Below are 22188 nucleotides of genomic sequence, written 5' to 3'. Positions count from 1 at the left end.
AGAATTTTTGTCCACTCGAACCATCCTCTGCACCGTGCATGGAGACAGTATAGACACACGTCCTTTCAGGCCGATTTGTAACATCTCCGGTTCTTAATTTTTGCCATGATGGTGGAAATGGATATTTTCAATGCTTTAGCTATTTTCTTACAGCCACTTCCCATTTTGTGAAGCTCAACAACCTTTTGCTGCACATCAGAACTATATTATTTGGTCTTACCCATTGTGATGGATGACTAAGAGAATTTGGCCTGTGTTTTTATACCCATGTGAAACAGGAAGTCATGGCTGAACAGTTGCATGTTCCTTGTCACCCAGATGTACTAAAAAATGTAAAATATGAATGGGAATATACTTAAGATATATTGAATTTCTAGGGGTGCCAATAATTGTGGCAAATGTGTTTTGGAGAAAAATATTTATTTAATTGAGATTTTACATCCCTATCAATTAGTTTACTTCAATTAAAGTTTTTTTTTGTGTGTGTGTGTGAATATTTTGAATGAAAGATCAAAAGGATAAACAATAAAGACATATTTTTCACAGCCTTCTATGCTCGTGTTTACTAAGGGTGCCAATATTTTTGGCCAGCACTGTATGTATGTATGTATGTATGTATATATATATATATATATATATATATATATATATATATATATATATATATATATATATATATATATAATATAAATTAGACTCGCCCCTTATTTAAGAAACCGATAAATAAAATCGTGGTTACATTAAAGCACTTACAATGGAACAATGTTTCAAAAGTATAACCACAGGACATAACATTGTGTTTACATGGTTTTAGTGTGAAAAAATCTCTTGCCTTATCAGTGTAATATTTCAGTTTTGCTGCCATGGTGATGTAACATCTGTAAACACTGCAAGTGATTTTGTCACACTAAAATCTTGTTAACTTGTATAATGTTTACATCTTGTGGCTATACTTTTGAAACAGTGTGTATATTAATAGTTATGGACTAAATAGTCATTTACTTCCATTATAAGTGTGAGGGACAAGTCGGAATTAAATTGTGTTAACATATGCCACAAATGCTGTCAAATGAGCTTAACTTGTACTGAACTCAGGAACATAATTTTTAAAAGTGTCTTTACGTTACTTATGTTTGCTTCATTAAAGATACTGAAGGAGATGTTATTACATTCCGGGCCTGTAAATCACAATTTCTTTGTATATTCCAGGTTTTTCATTATGGTGGAAACCCTTTTTTTTTAACCTATGATCTGTTCAGATTTCAAGCACTTGAGGAATTTTTTGGGAATGGGCTGAATTTAAAAATGTTTAATTTCTCATTTATATGAATGACTAAATAAAATCAGTTTTTGTCTCAAATCATCAGGTGTGTGACCAACAAAATTCACGGTAGCGGTGACAGATTATTCAGTTTGTTTTATTAGAAACATTTACAATACAGTTTTCTGAAAATAACAAAAAATCAAAACTAGTATGGCATAGATACATTGATCAAATATCAAAAATGAAACTCACAAATAACATGTTCTAAGAAGAGAAACCTGCAATTTGCGTGCCTCGTGTGGACACCATACTGAAATCATGAAATGAAATGACTCATGGAGTATCGGCTAGCCTCGTCTATGATATGGCAAACCCCTTGTTTATCAACAATAAATTGAACACTATTACCAGGAGATGCTTGACCAAACTAATGCACTAAGACCACTATGAGAACTGTATGAAACACTTCTACTGTGCTGGAAGCTACCAAATACAGACTGTCGGACTGGAGTAACCCATCCCAGAAGCGAGGTCACTGAAATGACCCACCTAACCCCCGTGTTCCTGTCAGACTGAAATTGAAACCACTACACAACTATCATTGCCACCACAGAGCCAAAACAAAGAGTCGAGATGCGTGTTCACCATGAAGTATTGTGAAAATGCGTTTCAGTGTAAACAAAAGTTCACCGCTTTTACGTTACACTCATGGTAATAATGAAAAGTTATCATCATCCCTTGAGTGTAGTTTGTACATGAGCCTAATTTGTATGTGATAAAGTCAATGTGACATCTAAGTTTACCCTATTTACTTTCTTAATGCATGTTCCCGGTCCTATTGTGAATGATCTATCAGTGCATGTCATTTCAAATAAAACATTTTGTCTTTGTAATCTTTAATCGTAATGTAATAACTTGCTTTTTCTCTGAAATGACTTGCGATAATTGTATAAGCTATTCAGGCTTGGTTTTAGCTCATTTAAATTCAGGTGTGGCTCCATTCTGGTATGGAACGCCCAACTTTTAAAATAAAGTCCCGCCCTACATTTTTTTTCCCCCCTCGTTGAATATCACTTGGAAAAACGTCACATTATGGAAGTAAATTGGGTTGCAATGTTGACTTCTGTTATCCTGTTAAGTGTTAATACAAGTTACATGCAAATAATTGTATTACTGTAAGTGTGCTCGAGATCTGCGCAGAACTATTACTGTATCTGAAAACAAATATGATAACTGAATATCTGATTTGCAGAAAATAAATTAAAATTTTGTGTCATGCATAGTTTGAAACAATTGGAAATCGGAAAGTCATTACATGTTTTTGCTTGTATTAATATGTGTGTGTGTGCATGTTTATGTTTCACCCTGTTAAACTCATTCACTTTATAATAACTGCATTGAAATCAAAGGACAGCAAATTAATTTAAAAGAAGGAAGGGACTCTTCATTTACTCAGCTATATGGTGTGGAGCACGCAACACTTCTGAGTGCTTTTACTATGCAAAAATGCGTTATTGAGGCACAAACTTGAAGTGACTAAAATACCCCCAAATCCTATAAAATATTTTCTGTCGTTATCCCATTGCTAACGCAAGTCTTTAAACCGGCACATCTCTGACGTTAAAATATAAGCCTTTGACACCCCGCCCCGCTTGTTTAATCCTGTCAGAAGTGTGAAGGATTTTTCTAACTTTCATAAATAAAAATTCTATAGTTTTAATCATTTTAGTAGAAATCAACTTCATGCATTTTAGAAATATATTAACTTTTTAATTTAATTAAAAAACAAAATGTCTTGAGGTTACTTATAAATATGTTTGCTTCATTAAAGATATTCATAAATAACATCCAGATACTGACCTCTTCCTCTGTCTATGAAATAATAATGCATGTTAGCAAAATAGAATCTTACGAAACAGCTATAAGACATTTTTTCCCCCTTTTAAGTAAGTTGCTTTGTATAAATGCTGTGAGGAAGAACCTCAATAGATATGGTGGTATTTCTCTAGCCATGAATTTCAACTTAAAGCTCACTTTTGATAAATAAAAGGCAAAATTAGACATTGGTTGGGTGGCCGTTTTTACATTCAAATACATTATTTGCCCTTTGTACTATATTGAAAAAGGCGTTAGAGTTGCTTATGTGCATCGTCTATATGTTCTCTGTTGATTCTATGGAATGAATGCTGCAGTGGTTATAGATAAATGCATGCAGCTTTTCTATTTCTTATGAAAGAACATATAAGGGTATATACTTCTCATCTAATCAGGCGAATAAAAAAAACAAACGTGAAAATATCAACAAGGCTAAAAATGGAAATATATCCAATATGGTAATGCAAGGTATTCGTTGGGTATTTTGTGCATTAGATACTTTATGTTGGGTAAGAGAAATATGTTTGGAAAAATAAACGGATTTCATTGTACACCATTTAGTGGCTCTGTTATATTTTCTCTACACAGATCTCAGCTGTTTAAAGGTAAATAACGCTCTGTAAAATAATTTCTCAGCATGCACAACCAAAAGAAGCGAGAGAAGCTGTTGAATTGCAACTATTTAACAACACCAAGTCATTACTGGAAAAAATAAAAATAAAGATAACAATTCACAGTGGTTCTTATATTACTGAGCTTCACTTTAGACAACACATTCTTGTTTAACCTGTTCGATTTTAAACTTGACCACTTCCCTTGTGAATCTGTACTCCTATGTCTTGACCACTCCCCTATTTCCTCTCTATCAAAATGTTTGTTTTTTTTGTTGCAAGGGCAATTCGTGTTTTAAATTTGGCATTACGGTAGTGCCCTTGTCCTTCTGAAATTATGATTGAATTTGCCAGCTGCGTTTACAGTATTTAAATTAAGATAACTAAACCATCATGATATGCATTTTAAATAGATGTATATTCATCTGGGCTCCTCATATACGCAGTATATCCTGTCTTTAGGGTTTTTAGATATTTTCTTTATATGTTCATAACTTTATGCATTCATTACCAGCTCTAGGAAAAGCAATGTGGTTCAGTCCCTTTTTTGATTGTGACAACCCTAATTTTTGGTCATATATTTTCTGAAAAGCTTCAATTGTCTTCATGTTTAAAATTTATTTTTTGGGCATCATTTACGCCACACTTCTTTTGGGACGACGCCTTATGCATTATTAAAAACTTACAAAGTACACTGTTAAAACTATTACAATATTTTCAGAATTGCTTATATAGTGAAATATATCTAATGATATGCCTATGGTAGTCAGTCTTTTTATATATCTCCCTAAATGTCAATAAATATAGTCTTATTACTATCAAATAAATAATACTCAAAAAAGGTTTTACTGTGATTGGCTATATATAGTCTTTTAAAGAGTTAAAATGTATCCCTTTCAAAGCCTGTTACACTGTATTGAATAATATCTCGCTCTAAGCACATTTACAGCATCGTCTTCACGGATTCAGGCTACATTCTTTTAAGTAAATCATCACTCTACGTTGCGATGTTTGGTTAAGAAACGAAACTTTTGAAGTGCTGCATTTGCAAACTGAGAAAAAAATATCATTACAGTTTTTGTTTCATTGTTAAAAAGACATACTTCTAAGGGCTTTTATGGAATGTATGAAATGTAACTATAGCTTTAAAAATTCTTAGGGTTATCAACCACTGCAAAGCATTTTTGGATAGGATATATATGTGACGATTAAATTAAAGTTGAAAATCTGGCTCTCCAATGCTTTTTTTCAAGTGTACCTCTGATATCTTGTTGACTATTAAGACAGTTATTGCTGTTTCCTGCGCAAGCTGACCTACTGACCTTAAAAGAAGCAGGATAATATTATAGACAGACAAATGTGGTTAAAAAAAAGAGCAGTTCATTCAGGTTTGCATATAATTGTTTTGGCTTTATAAACTGACCAAAATGCACATGCATTCCTTCAAAGGACAAGCGTCTGTCCCTAATCAGTGCTGGGAAAATGTAGAACACACATCTCTTTTCATTAACTTGTATTGTTGATCTTTCATTTTAAAACTAAATTAAGCTGCTGCTTCTTAATAATCAATACATACTAATCGGGCGACTTATCCAACATATGCAATCAGTGCAAATAGAATCAACTATACCAAAAATGCAAGCTTAGTGCAATAATAACAATATTTCTTGTTGTCGGAGGGTAGAGTTTGTCTCAAAATGTAAATGCTTTTCGATTGCAAATGCGGTTCGTTTTCTAAAAAATAAGGTGCTTATAAGAGCTTTACTTTGTTAAGCTTCTTCAGTTTTTGTTTCTTTAACAAATCTGAAAGTTACTAAAAGGGTCATAAGATATTTTAATTTAAATAAAGTACCTTATTACACCAAGTAGGCCTATTTGTTCATCAGACAAATCAACCAAACTAAAAAACAAACAAACAAAACACTGTCAGGCAGTAATACAGCCATAATACATGGATTCGGATGAGGCAAACAAAACATTTTCTGCTGTAACAGTCAACTGAGCATCAAAAGTTTTTCAAAAGGAATATTTAAGATGCTAATGGCTCAAAGGTCATTTTTTGTTATAGTTAGTCATTACAATCACAAGCTTACCCTAACATATCTTCAACCACCGCACATATGTGGCAGTGGGGCAGAGAGGCTCGACAGGGGTAGAACGGACCCATTTCAAGCAGACTACATTTTCAGTGGCTCCATTCTTTCGTAGTGGCCTTCTAGCGAGAGCAAAAGAAAAAAAAAAAAGACTGTTCACTATCCCTCCAAACGCTCTAATCCCCTATTCCGAAATCCCCTAGCCTGCAATGTGACAGGCTGTGGGTGTGTAATTTGATTCAGCATGAGCGGCCACCAAATTGGGCGTTTCCTCCAGCTTTTTTGTCAATTACAATTGTCTGATTTCATTGTGCAGTTCAATGCTGCTCTCCTATTGGCTGCTTGTGACCATGTACTGGCAGGGCAGCCATGGCAGGACGTCCCCCTTATGAAGGAAGACTTTATGAAAACTTTGATGGCCTGCCTCTCGTGCATAATAAATGAGGATAAGGTAAGATTGGACTGAGAATTCGGAAGGCTCTTAAAGGGATAGTTCACCCAAAAATGAAAATACATGTCATTATTTATTGATCTGAACCCATATGACTTACTTTCTTTTGTAGAACACAAAGGGAAATGTTAGTTATAATGTTAGCCTCAGTTCCCATTCACTTCTACCCATGCAATGAAAGTGAATGGTGACTGAGACTGTCATTCGGGTTTGGAACAAAATGAGAGTAAGTAAACAATGGCAGAATATTCATTTTCATATTCATCAACTATCCCTTTAAAGGAATGTTTCGGGTTAAATACATGTTAAACTGAATTAACACCATTTGTGGCATAATGTTTATTCCTGAAAAAAATCAATATGCCCCTTGTTTTAAATTGAGCCACTTACAATGGAAGTGAATGGGGCCAATATGTAAACATTAAAATACACACTGTCCAAAATTATCCTGGAACTTTATATTTTATCGATAACCTTTCACAGATAATGTTAGTAGCACTTTTATTACACTAAATTCATGTTAACGTGTATAATGTTTCGGTTTTGTGGCTATACTATTCAAACAATGTGTATTTTAGTGTTTATGGACTGTCCCCATTCACTTCCATTGTAAGTGCCTCACTGTAACAATGACTTTTGCATTTGGTTTACTAAAGATTTTTTTCGGGAATCAACATTACGGCATAAATGCTGTTGATTAAGCTTAACTTGTCTTAAACCCAGAATATTTCTTTAATAAACTCAACAAAAAAAAAGTTTCAATAAATTGCTTTGGGTTAAATCAGACAATTGGACGATCTAGTCACCATTCACTCTCTGCCTCTCTCTTTGAAATAAAATCTGCTCTTGAATTTTTTTTCCCAATGGCAGGACAAAGGAGGCCCCTCTTTCCCCAATGGGAATAGCATGGCTCTGAGGGGCAGGGAGAATCGGGAGCGAGTGATCGACAGGAGGGGCCCCAGCTGCACCTAGTTGAGCGCTGGGGATAGATGTGGCCCCCTGCGTGGTGTTGTGTCCATTCACGCCACTGTACACTGGCCCCCTCCTTTCTCCAGCAGTTGCTTTGCACCTGGACTCTGATGTATGGCTAATTATCAGCTCCTCGTAGGGCAGGCCATGTTGGGGCGCTCCGGGGACCGTACCATTACTGCAACAAAACAATATACTCTCTGGGAGGAGCTCTGGAGCTCAAACTATAGTCATTACCGGCAATGCATGGAACGATTGACGGGCAAGTAGAATTAGAGCACTACGTCTCCCCCTTTCAGGCCGACCACAAAAAGAAAAAAAAAACTCCATCTAAAGTACGATATGAAACACCTGCCTCCGTTAAAACAGACAGTAAGGCAGTGTGCGCTTTGCAACTCAAATGTAAGACCACGGGGACTGAGGGAGTGGGTGCTTTACAATGTACTGTAGCTCGGGGTCTCGCTGTCTTTTGTCTACTTGGGTCTATTCAGGATCAGATTACAGGCCCCCCTCCCTTCAATCACCCCTATTTTACTTCATCTCATGCCTTGTGCTTGTAATCAGCATTTTACAGTTTAATGTGTGAAAAAAAAAATCATTCATAAACTTACTGTGTGCAATCACAAAGCAAGGAGCCAAATGAAAAGGTTCCTAAAATAAAATGAATGGGGGTTGTCTTGAACAACAGACTGCTGATGAATTCCAATGCTTTTGCTGCCCAACACTTTGAAAACTACGTTTTTGTTTTGTGATAACAGGAATTTGTACCCAATAAAACATTGTTTTCTAATACATAAAACAAAAGGCTCAAAAGGCTTTCAGAAAAAAAGAAAGAAAAAAAGAGGACCTACTCCTTGACCAAACCAACTTTTTTCTCCGTTTTACTCGTCAATTACCCGTTAAAATATTGATTCGGCACTGGACTTCTAGAATAGTCATTTAGAATAAGGTCCAAATTTAAAGCCACACCAACATGTATTTGGCCATTTTTAAACCGTATATTTCGCATAGCAATCTGTTTGTGTGTTGTTGTTTTTTGACAGTCACTTTACATCAGTTTCAAGGTGCAAAGATTTAAGATTCTAGTTTGCCTTAAAAAAGAATTCTTGCTTATCAAGATGCTGGGATGTAAAACTATACTACAATCTTAGGAAATAAACTTGAATAATAATAATAATAAAAACGACAATAATAAACTTCCCCACCAAAAAGGAAGGGAAAGTGTAAAATGTTCACATTATTTGTTCTGTTACTGTCCACACTGCATGTGGAAAATAAGACAGCACCGGTAAAAAAATAAAATAAAATAACCAAAACAACATGAACATGCTAAGAACTACGTTCTTTCCATAAAAAAAAAAAAAGAAAAAAAGAAAAAACGTTTATAAAATATATATGCATATATGTGTACATATAAAAGAAAATCTGAAAATACTTTTTTTTTTTTTTAGTAAAGCAAGCAGTGGCTTCTAAAATATCTGCTTGTTTTGGTTTTGTGTTTTCTTAAAAAACAAACAAACAAAAAAACAAAGTGAATACTGAATACAAAAAAAAAAAAAAAAGGAATATAAGTAAACTGAACCTACAGAGTAAAAAAACCATCCCACATTAAACGAGAAAACTTTAAGAGAATATTCGGATGGCCTGTGTGACCAGCGTGTGGCAGACAGGGCACTCCGGATGGTTTAGCTCACAAATTCGGATGGCACACTCCATGCAGAACAGGTTATGACCACATGGGACCAGGGCGGCTGTCACCTTGCTTTCAAAGCAGGTCATGCAGTCTCGAGCCACGGCGGGTGGCGAATCTGGCACGGGGAGACGGCCGGTGAACGCAGTGGTGGCAGCAGTGGGCTCGCTGTGGGCACGGCGCGCCTGGGCATGGGGGGATCCGACTGCGTTGGAGTTGCCACATGGTTCAGGCAGACCCGGGGACAGTCTGGTCAGAGGGAGAGGCAGGCCTCCGAAGCTTTTGGAGCGCTGCTGGGCGTAGTAAGCCACCTGTTTGGGATAGTCGGGATCGCCCCAGCTCTGAGTGCCTTCTGAGCCAAAGTAAGAGCCTGGCTTGTCCCCGTTGCTGGTGAAGTCACCTTTACTATAAATCCCCCCTCCATTTCCACCTCCACTACTTCCGACGATGGCGTCAGAGAAATTCTGGCGGTAGCTGCTGGTGAGCGGCTTGCGCGGGGCCCCCTGTAGCCCCCACACCTGCTGCAGGCGGCTCTCCAAACCCCCGTTGCCAGCATCAGGCCCCAGGCAATCGTTCTCATTGTTGTGATCATGCAGCCCGCCCGTGCGGAATGCGATGTGCGCCTCTATTTCTTCCCGAGCTCGCTCTGCGTTCCCTGGGGAGCCTGTGATCTCAAAGACAGGGTCGCGGTCGCGGCTCGGGGTGACGATGTAAGTGCACGTTTGCTGTTGGATACGTTTTATCGTCGAGCCTTTGGGTCCAACCACCAAACCCACCACACGATAGGGCACCCTCACCTGTATGGTGGTCTGGCCAGGTAGCGGTGCAGGTGGGGAGCCGCTGAAAGAGACGCCCAACTTGTTCCTGGAGGCCCGCAGCATGGAGAAGTGTTCTGCCGCAGAGATGATCTCTCGTCTGGCCAGGGCCACGTCTTCTTTCCGACCGGTGATGAGGAAGACTGGTTCTTCGCCTCTGACTGGGGTCTTGATGTAGGTGTTTGTCTTTGCACGCAAAGCTTTGATTTTGCAACCTGTTGAGTGGAGAAAGAGTATCATGATTAAGGCTGATTTTGACATTTTGCTTATTTCCAGGTCATAAGGTCACCCATGACCAGGCCCACATGGAATCTGAGCTGATTGCCACAAAATTGAAACATTCAAAGTTCTACACATTTAAAAAACAAATTGACTGATTTGATGATGCATTCAGGCATCAATAAGAGTGAATTAGCACTTCAGCTTAGTTTAAATGTGTAAATCCATTTGACAGAATTCTGATCAATTTCCCCCAAAATCAGCACAGAAAATGCGAAAAAATGTGATTTGTCTGGGCCTGCCCATGCCTTGTTCTACTGTAAATAATATATCAAATATACCCAATACCAATTTTTCACTAATAAAAATGAGCATCATCTTGCAACTTATTATATTTCATTAAACACAACAGGCCTCTTCGCAAAACTATTCTTACATAAACTTTCACATTCACGTCAAAATGTACGCAAAATTGTTTTTATTAACTATTTTCCCAAAGATTTTGTTGTGCTCATGTTTCATGAATGAAACCCATTTAGTATTTTTCAGTTGTGGTACCTACACAAATCAGCTTTTTTGTTCCAGTTGTAATATTTTGGTCCTTTTATTCATAATATAAAATCAAAATTTATAGGATTTTAATTACCGTAAGTATTTAGCATAATAAATCCCATTTAGTATAATAAATTGCAGTCTGTGTTGATACATCCCATTAGGATTAAATCTGTAATTAGACTAGCTTTTAAATATCAAGTTGTCTGAATTACGCCTACTCTGCAAAAATACAATGTACAGTGTTCCGTGGCTGACATATTCAACACTGATAAAATGTTAAACACATTTGACTCGAGGTGACTCGAGGACGGAAAAAGCAAGCTAAACCCTTCAGAAAGTTATTGCTGAGACATGAATACATGGCAGTGCAATGGGCTGGCTCGTATAGAGCACTGTAGTAAATATTAGCACCTCAGTGGTGTCTTATCAAGAGTAGGGTGGCTTTGTCCGCCCAGGGGCCTGTTCAGTGGTTGGATATCTGCACACTGGTTTCATGCCTCATTGTGTACAGCAGAAGCTAAAAAAATAACCTGGATGGACTGTCTAGCGCTGACAGCAGGGAGCATAGGTTCCCTCCTGTCGCTGAATCGTCGCTCTCGCTGCAGGACCACATCTCCTAACGGGCATGGCAGCCACTGCAGGTGCACAAAGCATTAGGACCTTGCAGCTCAAATTCCAACTTAATGGTGATAACAAGGATACAGATGATGGTAAGTGTGGTTCTTTTTTTTCTTTTTTCATTATTCAGAACTATTTATTGTTATTATTAGGCTAAATGCACATAATGGAATCACATTGTTCTATTATTCATAAAAGTGATAGCTCATCCAAAATGAAAGTTATGTCATCATTTACTCACCCTAATGTTATTTCAAATCTGTATGACTTACTTTTGTCAATGGAATACAAAAGGAGATGTTACGCAGAATGTTAGCCTCAGTCCCTATTCACTTTCATTGAACGGAAAAAAAGTAGAGATGCACGGATGTATCGGCTGCCGATATTTATTGGCCAATTATTGACAAAATTAAAACCATCAGCATATCGGTAATAAGCATGAAAACGGCGAAATGAAAAACCGATGGTTTATTTATAATTCAATATTAACACACTGTAAAAACTTAGATTGAACTGTGAATTCAAAAGAACAATCTAGAATATGCAAGCCAAATACTGTATGTAGAAGTGTTGGCACTCCTAAGAACATGTCATATTTCATTTTTATTCTGCTTCGTTCTCACATTAATGTGGGAAAAAAATGCTATAAATGGATGTGGCAGTTGTGAAAGCGGCACTTACCTATAGGCTACATGATGAGGGAAACTATTTAAAACACTTTGAAACCAGGAGACTTTGACTTCTGAGATATCAGTATGACATCCATTAATGCTGCATGACTGATTGAATTAAGATTGAAATTGCAAATTGCCTTGTGCGATTCCTAACCCTTAAAAGGCTGCGGTTTAAACAGCAAAAACAGAAGTGCAACAATGTTTTTTAGAAGTACAAAATAACCTTTTTTTCATATCAATCATCATGTTATCATATTTAGTTTTTTTTTTAATTATCTTGTATTTATCTTTTAATTTGGCTCTCTTTAAAAATTTGGCCTGCCATGTGTTCAACAGATCCAATGAAAATTAATTATTGTTAGAACAGTGAAAAAGCTTTTGTACCTCTTTGTACATTTTTAAGCATTCCTAAGTAAAACAGTGATCTGATGACAAAATTAGGTAAGTGGCAAAATATCGGTAGCGTTATCTGCCTATAGTTTGTTGTATTTAGACTAGCTTTTAAATATAAAGTGGTTTGAAATACGCCGACTCCGCAAAAATAGAGTGTACAGTGTTCCGTGGCTGACATATTCAACACTGATCAAATGTTTAACACATTCATAATGTTTCAGGAGTAAATTGTAAACTGTTCTCTAGCATGTTACATTCAAAGCATCTGCGGATTTTCAGGAGATGAAGAAAGCAAGCTAACCCCTATAAGTAGAAAAGTGGCAAAATATCGGTAGGGTTATCGGCCTATAGTTTTTGTTAAAATTATTATCAGCCAAGAACGTTCATATCGGTGCATACAGAAAAAAAGAGTATCATTATTCTAAATGTTGTGTTCCATAGAAGAAAGAGAGTCATATGGGTTTGAAACGACATGGCAATGAATAGATCGAAATTTTTTTGGGTGAATTAGCCCGTTAATTAACCTTTACAAAAGTTAGAAAAGTCTACACAAATGTTCAGTTATTCAAAACTATCAGTAGCTAATGAGATAAAGTCCCCCTTTCCAAATCCTCTTAATCAGCACTTTTCAGTCCATGCACTTGCTCTGTCTTGTCCCACCTCAAAGCATCCTAAGTTTTCCCATTTGATTTCAAGTATTCTCTTCTAATAAGACACAGGCCACTTTAGTGCTCAGCAAAGACATCATATGCAGGGAATCCACTTGCAGGAAAAATGTATTAGAGTACACTTCATCTGTACTATCTGGTATTACAGTATTAATGAATGGACAGTCTGCTCCATAGAGGCTTCCTGACCCCCTGCTTTGAGATTGCTGGTGTACTGGTAGACGGGGCGTGACTCTAACACTATTTTATAGTCTGTCTTCATTTATAGTCAGATCCATATGCACACGGCTGTAACCAACACAGATGATATTCAAAAGAGTGGCTGATCAATGTGAATTTCACAATAACTGTTTCTTAAACTTTTATATTGTTACCCCCCCCCCACCCCATCTTAAATAATTGCTTACATCCTTGCAAATGCAACAGCTTTCCAGAAAATTGTTGCATCTAATGCAATTAATGTTTTATTATTTAGTACCTATGTGATGACTAAAATGACTAAAAGAGAACTCTTAAGGCTAAATCAGTTTCTGACTATGTCTGTGACAAGTGTCACCAAATACTCCAAGTGGTTCAGCTCTAAGCCATTGTCTTTAACTTATGCAAAATAGCAACAACATACAATCAAAATATAACCATAGCTTTAACTTTTCCGCTGACTCACGTTTGTAGGCTATTATCCATTTTCCCTTATCATATGTTGAACGCTCCCTATGTTGTACACAAGCTTTTGCCACACCCCCTATATAGAAATCTAATATATGGCAAAATATTTAAAACACAAATAGGCCTATGTTCATGTATGACTTTCACTGATATAAAAAGTCAGATACAAGTACATCTATGCAGCAACATAGAAAATACAACAAAAATGGGCTTTTCCATATATGTGACATATTTTCCCAAATCATAGTGGAATTTGAATATGTATGTCTACATTTATGCCTAAATGAATTAACTATAATTTCATATGTGTTCATATTTTGCCATATATCATATTTCTGTATGGGACACGCAGACTTGAACTCCTTTGTCTGGCAACCCTGTCAGAATTTAAGCACTTTTTATTGACAGCTAGTGTTTAGAGGTTCACAAGAGACCCTTTCGGCGAGATTTGAGCATCAGCGGTCAACTAAAGTTCTCCTCGTCTTTGTCTGAGAGGTAGTCTTGACAAAAACAACGTGGTGCTGCATGAGGCGCCCAAAGGAAGGAATGATACAATGTTTCCTGTCAACAAAGACAGTTGAGTGTTACAATGCACCCAGTGCGCGCACGAGCGTTCGAACTGTTAACCGTTAAACGTTCCATTTTTGTTTTTCAAAAAAGAAAAAAGATTTACGCGCGCTCAGACGACAAAGGAAAAGAAAAGCGCGTCTGCATGCTCGCACTGATGGCGTGGAGCTGGAATAATGCGCTCTAGTGACTTTGTTCTCTCGGCCGCTGATAACTTTGCTTAACGCTTAGAGAAAACGCTCACGTATGTGCCATAATATGCATTGCGATCGGAGGCTGAAATGTGACACAGTTTGGATAAAATGGGCACATTGTCCACCCTAACCCGCAGGAAAAGAGATCACCACTCCCTTTTTTCTTTGTCAGGAAAATCAGATGTGGCTTTTGCCATACCTCAACACTTTGTTAGAGCGATTGAGTTGCGAACAATGGAAAAGTGCGCATTGTTGTATTTACCTTGCCTCCCCACTATTTCGGCCACATGTTCGGAGCTTGGCACGGGCACGCACTCAGTGATGTTGCAGCCCCGTCCCTTCGTCTCGGTGGACGAGCTCTCGTACAGGGCGCACAACTTGCTCTTCCCCGGTAAGATCCCAGATTCGGATCCAACTCCGTGATTGTGATGGTTATTGTTACTCCGATCTTGAACTCCTCCGCCACCCGCAGGAGCCCCGCTGCCGTCCTCGCCCTCTCCAAGACCCAGCAGCGACAGCTGGCCCAGTGCAACTCTCAGGGCACGGGAATCGTCTTCCTCCTCCTCGGGTGGCACCAGAAGACCCTCGCCGCCGAAACCGGGGCCGGCTAAATCCCCGCCGTAGCCCCCGTTTTTCTCCATGATCCCTGCGAGAACCAGCAAGCTAGGCATGGCTAACAAAAGAGTATGAGACAAAGACACTGGGTAAGAGACTGGAGAAACAACCACCCTCGCCGCCACCCCGCCCCCTCTCCTCGATCCGAGTCCCCCCTTTGCGCTAGTCCCTCCCATAGACCGGCCCCTTCTCCGATTCCGATGCGCACAAGGAGAACGGGACGCAAGGATGTCTGCGCCGAGATGGGCGAGGCGATGCGATGCTCCACCCCGTCTGGCTCACTCAGTCCCCGCCTCGCGGAGACAGAGCGAGTCACCATGCATCCATCCGTCCGCTGCATCTTTAGACTCCTGTCCTTGTAGCAACCCGCAACTCACTCCAAACGCGTAATCCAATACATCACTGATACGCAGTACATATTAAGCGACAACACGCATTGATACTTCACGTTCTTTTGTTTAACAGGGAGATGTGTGTTATCAAACCACAGCCAGAATGAGAACACGTGCGCGCCTGCAAACATCCACCACCCAGGCGCTTTTGTCCCCTCTACATTTTCAATTAAACATCGGAACCGTTTCTGTTGTGAATGTTTTTTTGTGGATAAATTGAGTGCTTTAGCATGAGTAAAGGAGTTCAAACATCTGTCCCTAATTTATCTGAATTTAACTGAAAGAGTTAAACTGACATAATTTGGGGGTCCGCCCACCCCGTTTTCCGTTGGTTGCAGCGGGGTTGTTTGGACTATCGTTGCGCATGGAGTGCTGCTACACTGAGAGGTAAGAGTGCACCAGCTATGAGAAGAAGAGACACAGGCAGTTATCAGACAGACGGTGCATGTTCTGCACTGCACAGAGTCTGTAATGATAGAGAGAGAGAAAGTGAGAGGAGAGAGAGAGAGAGAGAGCACATTTCACACAACATCGGAGGCCAGCCTCGAACAAAGACCATTCGTGCTTCTACCCCAGACGACTGTGTCCTTATGATGATGCCACGCCTGGCGGTAAAAATGAAATTTGGAGCAAAAGCAACAACAGCAGCAACAGTAATAATAATGATAATAATAGAATATTAATAAAATAAATAAATAATACATAATAGTAGCAGACACAATAATAATGAAATAATACTAATTATTTTAAAATAATATTATTTATGATAATCATAAATAATAAAAAATAATAATATACATAATACAAAAAGATTGTAGTTTGCAAATTAGAGCTGATACTAAATGTTGATATTTTAGTTATTAATATAAAGGTTCTTAAATGTCCAAAGTGAAGGAGACAACAAAGTTATGGTAATCTTAAAGGGATAGTTCACCCAAAAAATGAAAATGATGGCAATATATACTCACCCTCATGTTGTGCCGAACCCATATGACTTTCTTTCTTCCGTGGTACACAAGACAAGATGTTAAGCAGAATGACATCCGCCTCAGTCACCATTTACTTTCATTATATGGAAAAAAGATGTGAATGGTGACTGAGACTAATATTTTGCCTAACATCTCCGCATAGGCGGAGGGTGAACGAACCCCTGTGTAAAAACTTTGTTTTTCTGTGTTCTGGATCGGATCGCGCCTGGCTGATCGCGTTGCCTTCCAAGGTATACATTTCTGACTGCGAGCGAATACGAACCATTCAACGCAAGTGCACTTCTATGGTTTGTGAGACTCTTTTAGTAGTCAGTGGCCGGCGCATGCGCCGACGGTGGGCACAGGTGTGGACCGCATCCGCAGGTCAAGAATATCTGGGTGGCCCGCGGTCAGGCCGCACGGCTTTGCTGATGACAAAATTTGTGTCATGCATACTGTGTGCTGAACGATTAGCAACGCAGACAGCTGAAGTATACTTTGGCCTTAAGGGTATGTTTCCACCCCAACCCACTAACCACCTTAGAGTTTATAAAAATAAACAAAAATATTTAAAATAAATTTTTTGCAGCTATACATTAAATAGAAATAAAAAAGATTTTTCACATCGCAGGTACTAGGCTACTGTACAATGCTAAAACTACATATACTGATCTAGAGACAGCTCTCCCCTTCTAAATTTGAGTTGGGGGAAACTGATCATACAGGTTTGGAAAAACATGAGGGTGAGTAAATGATGGCATAATTTGCATTTTTGGGTGAACTATCCCTTTAATGAGTAAAAAGACATGTCTAAGTATTTTCTTACAGTTTCATAATAACACATTTTATTATTATTAAAATTAATATTATTAAAAATAATAGTTATTATTAAAAATGTAAATAATGATAATAAAAATAATAATTATTATTATTAATATTAATATTACATTTTATAGCACTTTTCTCAGTACTCAAGGTTGCTTATAGTGAAATCTTATGACTAAGAGTTTTTCTTTTAACACAGCAGCACAAAATCATTGCTAAGAATTATCGTAACACAAGCAAAATCATCCCAACTAGTAAAAAAAAAATAAGTTTATGTTGCGATTTGAAGGAAGAGAAGGAGTTTCACTTAACAGACTTACAAAGCAGCAATTAATGCTTTAGAAGTGAAAATCATATTAAATGACACTTAAGTGTCAACACGTGACTCTTTGAAGTGATTCATGAACAACTGGTTTCTTTTACATCCAATGGATTCCAAAAGTTTGAGACCACAAGATAAAATGCTTCTATTATGCATTTAGATAATTTAATACATTACTCATTGCAAATTATGTTTTCAGTATACAATTCAGGAGAAAGCTTCAATTGAAACATTAACATTCATTTCATAATGTATTATGATTTAATGACAGCATGCACTGGAGCATGGACTCCACAAGTTTGTGCAAAACCTGATGATCAAGTTATCCAGCATGATTTAAGAATATTCCAAAGAGTGTCTTTTGTGCTTCAATGGAAACAAAGAAAACAGACCTTTTAACCCTTAAATGCATAGGAATTTCACCAAACACATATTCAGGTCTTTAGAGACCCGGCACTTATATCTATCACAAATGAATCAGCAACAAATCAGGACAAATCTAGAACAGGATTAATTTCATAGTGAAATTTCACGAGACACATATTGAGCTACACATAACTTATAAAATACACATAAGCTACACACAAGTATTTTCTCAGGCACTTATTGAGTCTAAATAGGTGCACAACTTACACAATTTCAATAGTACACCCAAATGACAAAAGTCATATTATACTGTTCATGTGTTGTACTTGCTATAGTTTACTTCCATGTTGTTTCTTCATCAAATAGCAATGTCAAATGTAAATCAAGTCAGTCACTGAAACAACAGTGCCACCTTAAATAAGAAATAACATGTATAATATGTATGTGTACACGCATATGGAATAATGATAATTCATTGCTGCACATAAAATCAACGTGATATTTATTTGTATGAAAATAGTACTCATTTCACTTGTAATAAACAAAGAAATAGATAACCTGTGATAGTAAACTTGTATAGAAATTAAATAATCAAAAATATAATTTATAGAAGTGTAAAAAAAAAAAAAGAAAAACACTTACATACCTATGATTTCTAATGCCCTATAAACTTTTGGTACTTAAACAATTATATAACTGCTGATCTCCTGGGATTTTCACACACAACAGTCTCTAGAATTTACTCCGAATGGTGCCAAAAACAAAAAAACATCCAGTGAGCGGCAGTTCTGTGGACAGAAAAAACCATGTCGATGAGAGAGGTCAACAGAGAATGGCCAGACTGGTTTGAACTGACAAAGTCTACGGTAACTCAGATAACTGCTCTGTACAATTGTGGTGAGAAGAATAGCATCTCAGAATATTCTGGGATGCGGGTTGACACTTTTTTGGTGGCATGAGGGGGACCTACACAATATTAGGCAGGTGGTTTTAATGTTGTGGCTGATCGGTGTGTATGTATGTGTGTGTGTGTGTGTGTGTGTATATATATATATATATATATATATATATATATATATATATATATATATATATATATATACATATATATATATATAGGCATTTTTTTTGTGTTACACTATTTATAACATAGAGATTGAGGAATACTAAAGAATGGATGAGGTACAGGGTTTAGAAGGAAGTCCCGGGTCATTAAAGACCCGGTGTATGTATTTAAGGGTTAAAAGAGTTAACATGGTCACAAATTTGCTTATATTTAATAAGTGACCTTGAAATAGTGTAGTTACAACTTAATATAGTAATAACGTAATTATGATGTTGTAGTAACAACATTATAATTTGAAATAACTTGAAATACAGTAGTTACAACTTAGTATAGTAATAACATAATTATGATGTTGTAGTAACAACATTATAATTTTTCTTTGTTTTATGTTTTAAAAAATCCCACAAAAAGTTTATTCATCTCAATGTAATCTTAGATTTTTGAGCCCACTGCACATAATTACATTTTTGCTTCGAAAATTGTTCTTAGAGCTAGGGACGATCAGCACTGGGGAGGGATTCTGTATGTTTGTTTTACTGTGTTTTACTCTGAAAGGCATTAACCGGACAGTCAAACAGTTTGCCCGCACAATATTTCCAAAGACAATTTTGCAACATGAGTTGATCAGATGGCTTCACTGATATGAGACATACAAGATGTGTCTTTCTCACACATTCTGGATCAGTGCCAGCATCTTAGTGACAGTCCGTATGTCCAAAAGGTCATCTGCCTCCATTAATGGTGTCTACTGGGAGCCCAAGGCCCAAATCAATATCAACTATGGATGACAGATCATGTTTTCCTCCTGTGGTCCTGGGTCTTTTGTTTGTGAAGTTCCCCTTTTTGTCTTTTTATTTATTTCCATCCATTTTGATTGTCTGTTTAAGTGGGATGCAAGTGTAGTCATTGGACACACTTTTTGAGATATGTGCTGCATATTGTTCTCACAGAGCCAATATGTTTACATATACTCATATTATACTTACTGCACCCACCACACATTCTGTAAATAATGACCTAATATGACATCATCTAGTAGAGCGTCTGTCAGCAAAAGCCATACAGTAATCTGGTGTCATCTAACACAATGAGATGAATTAGTTGGCATTAATAGTAAACTCTAAGTTAATAATGCCTAACACCTTATAACAATAAAAATATAGTAGAATTATTTTGTCTTATTATTATATTACTTTGATAATATGTTATTTTAATTATTCAGATTATTATTCAGATTATTATAAGTTTTTTTTATTTTATATTTATTTATTTATTTATTTTTTTTTAAGAAGGCTTTAAGTATTATTAACTTAGGGTTTGGTATTAATGCCAACTGATTCATCTCATTGTGTTATATAACAATATAACTGCATGTTATAAAAAAATAAATCTTAGGCACAAATTATATTTGTCTAAAAAATGCATTTCAAACCTTTAATCACAAACTATTTGGATGTAATAATTCGTAATAATTATTATATTATTATAGCAATACTTTATTATAATAATAACAATAATAATAATAATAGTTATTATTATTATTATTATTATTATATTTTTATTATTATTTATAATATTTATAATTTATTATTTAGGCTACATAAATCCATCAGGTATGTCCAAACTTTGATCGAAAGGCTTATGCGTAATGGCTTCAAATTAATTTTGTAGAAAAATATAATTAGCCTAAGATTTGTATATATATATATATATATGATTTCTATTTTAAAATGGATATGTATATGAAGGAAAGCTAATTGTTTTCTCATTTAGAATTTTTCTTGCTGTGCCACATATATTTCAATAGAAACTATTATTATCCTTATCAATGACCAGTGCAGTGTGTCCGATCTTCTTGCATCTAAGCATTACATGACTCTATTGGCCCTTCCCCCCTTCTTTCTCTCTCATACTCACATAAACACTTGGGGATTTACATTGAGTGTAAATGGCTCTCTGAGCTGGGAATATGAGTCAGGTGAGTATGACCTCATCGCTTTTTCATCTGCTATGAGGTAATGTATCTCTCTGGCTTTCTTTCTCCTCTGTGAGCCAATCATCTGAGGTGCTTCACCAATGACACACCCCAGTGATGATTCACATTCTTACTATGTTACATGATGCCCACACCCTCAGGTGATCTCACTGTAGGCTATAGATGGACCATTGCCAAGGAAACGACTGCATGAAAGTTCATGGTCCATTCTTCAAAAAACATTCTGTTTCAGTTTCACATTATTATTTTCTTTTTGATTCAGTTCAATTTATTTGAATAGTGCTTTTCATAATACATAATGCTATAAATCAGCGTTGAAACCCCCCCCCCCCCAGTGAGCAAGCCAGGTGATAGTGGAAAAACTAACCATGACAATATAAATGACTTTGCTCATATCAATTGAAATGACCAAAAAAAAATATAAATTCAGAGAAGATGCAGATTCCTATAGTTCTTACAAAAATACTATATTTAATAAAATGTTAATAATTACAGACATTTCGAGTGTAAAATTGGTGTCATAAATTGGTGTCATTTTCATGATAAAGCAGTGTGCATTAAATTCTCTTTGTCATTACAGATAGGAAGTTGTTAAGTGTTTATTTTTTCCCCCTAGAGGGCTCCACAAGATCCGGTTGACATTCTGAATATAGGCAAAAATCTCTGTAAGTGCAATAATTACCTATACTACCAGTCAAAAGTTTGGACACACCTACTCATTCTATATGCTGTGGATACTGTATCCATATACTATATATATGTATGTGTGTGTGTGTGTGTGTGTGTGTGTGCGTATATATATATATATATATATATGTACGTATATATATATATATATATATATATATATACATACATACATACCTGTAATAGTACATTTATCAAAACTATGAAATAATGTATGGGTATTATGTAATGACCAAAAAAGTTAAACATACCTTCCTCTCACCTATGTGAATTCTCTGAGTCAACCTTTTTTGTTTTTGTTTCAAAACGTGTTCAAATACACCCTCTGGTGGTAAAAAACAAAACAAAAAACAAAACAAACATATATATATATATATATATATATATATATATATATATATATATATATATATATAGTATATGTATAGATAGATAGATAGATAGATATTGTCTGCATTATTTTAAAAATTTAGTGAGATTTAATAATATCATCCTGATTCAGGGTTTTCCACAGGCCCCTGGGGATCTGTAAGGCTTCTGCAGTATAACCATTTCTTTACAAATAGAAAAATATTCAATATGTTTAAAATGTATGTCTAATTTAATATGCTGCATTGTCGAGCTGATAA

General features: G+C 36.6%; 1 protein-coding gene across 1 annotated transcript; it reads right to left on the bottom strand.

Annotated features, from left to right (window-relative positions):
• Positions 1–1400: 1400 nt before the first annotated feature.
• On the bottom strand, positions 1401–15416 carry mex3a (mex-3 RNA binding family member A). Its single transcript, XM_051722000.1, has 2 exons — positions 14585–15416; positions 1401–9983 (listed from the first exon to the last, which is right to left on the bottom strand). Exons 1-2 carry the CDS (start codon positions 15111–15113, stop codon positions 8887–8889), a joined length of 1626 nt encoding a protein of 541 aa, XP_051577960.1. The 5' UTR covers positions 15114–15416; the 3' UTR covers positions 1401–8886.
• Between the last annotated feature and the right edge of the window lie 6772 nt (positions 15417–22188).

The sequence above is a fragment of the Myxocyprinus asiaticus genome, chromosome 16 (genome assembly GCF_019703515.2).
Source record: "Myxocyprinus asiaticus isolate MX2 ecotype Aquarium Trade chromosome 16, UBuf_Myxa_2, whole genome shotgun sequence".
NCBI classification, from domain to species: Eukaryota; Metazoa; Chordata; class Actinopteri; order Cypriniformes; family Catostomidae; genus Myxocyprinus; species Myxocyprinus asiaticus.
Note: the sequence above shows the minus strand (reverse complement) of the source record. Positions and strands in the feature narration are given on the sequence as shown.

What these genes read in the sequence shown, in the direction of transcription:
- mex3a (XM_051722000.1), bottom strand. Translation starts at nt 15,113, where the DNA reads ATGGGAGGGACTAGCGCAAAGGGGGGACTCGGATCGAGGAGAGGGGGC. An exon ending in CGAAATAGTGGGGAGGCAAG is followed by an intron (nt 9,984 to 14,584) that starts GTAAATACAACA and finishes TCCACTCAACAG; the next exon opens with GTTGCAAAATCAAAGCTTTG.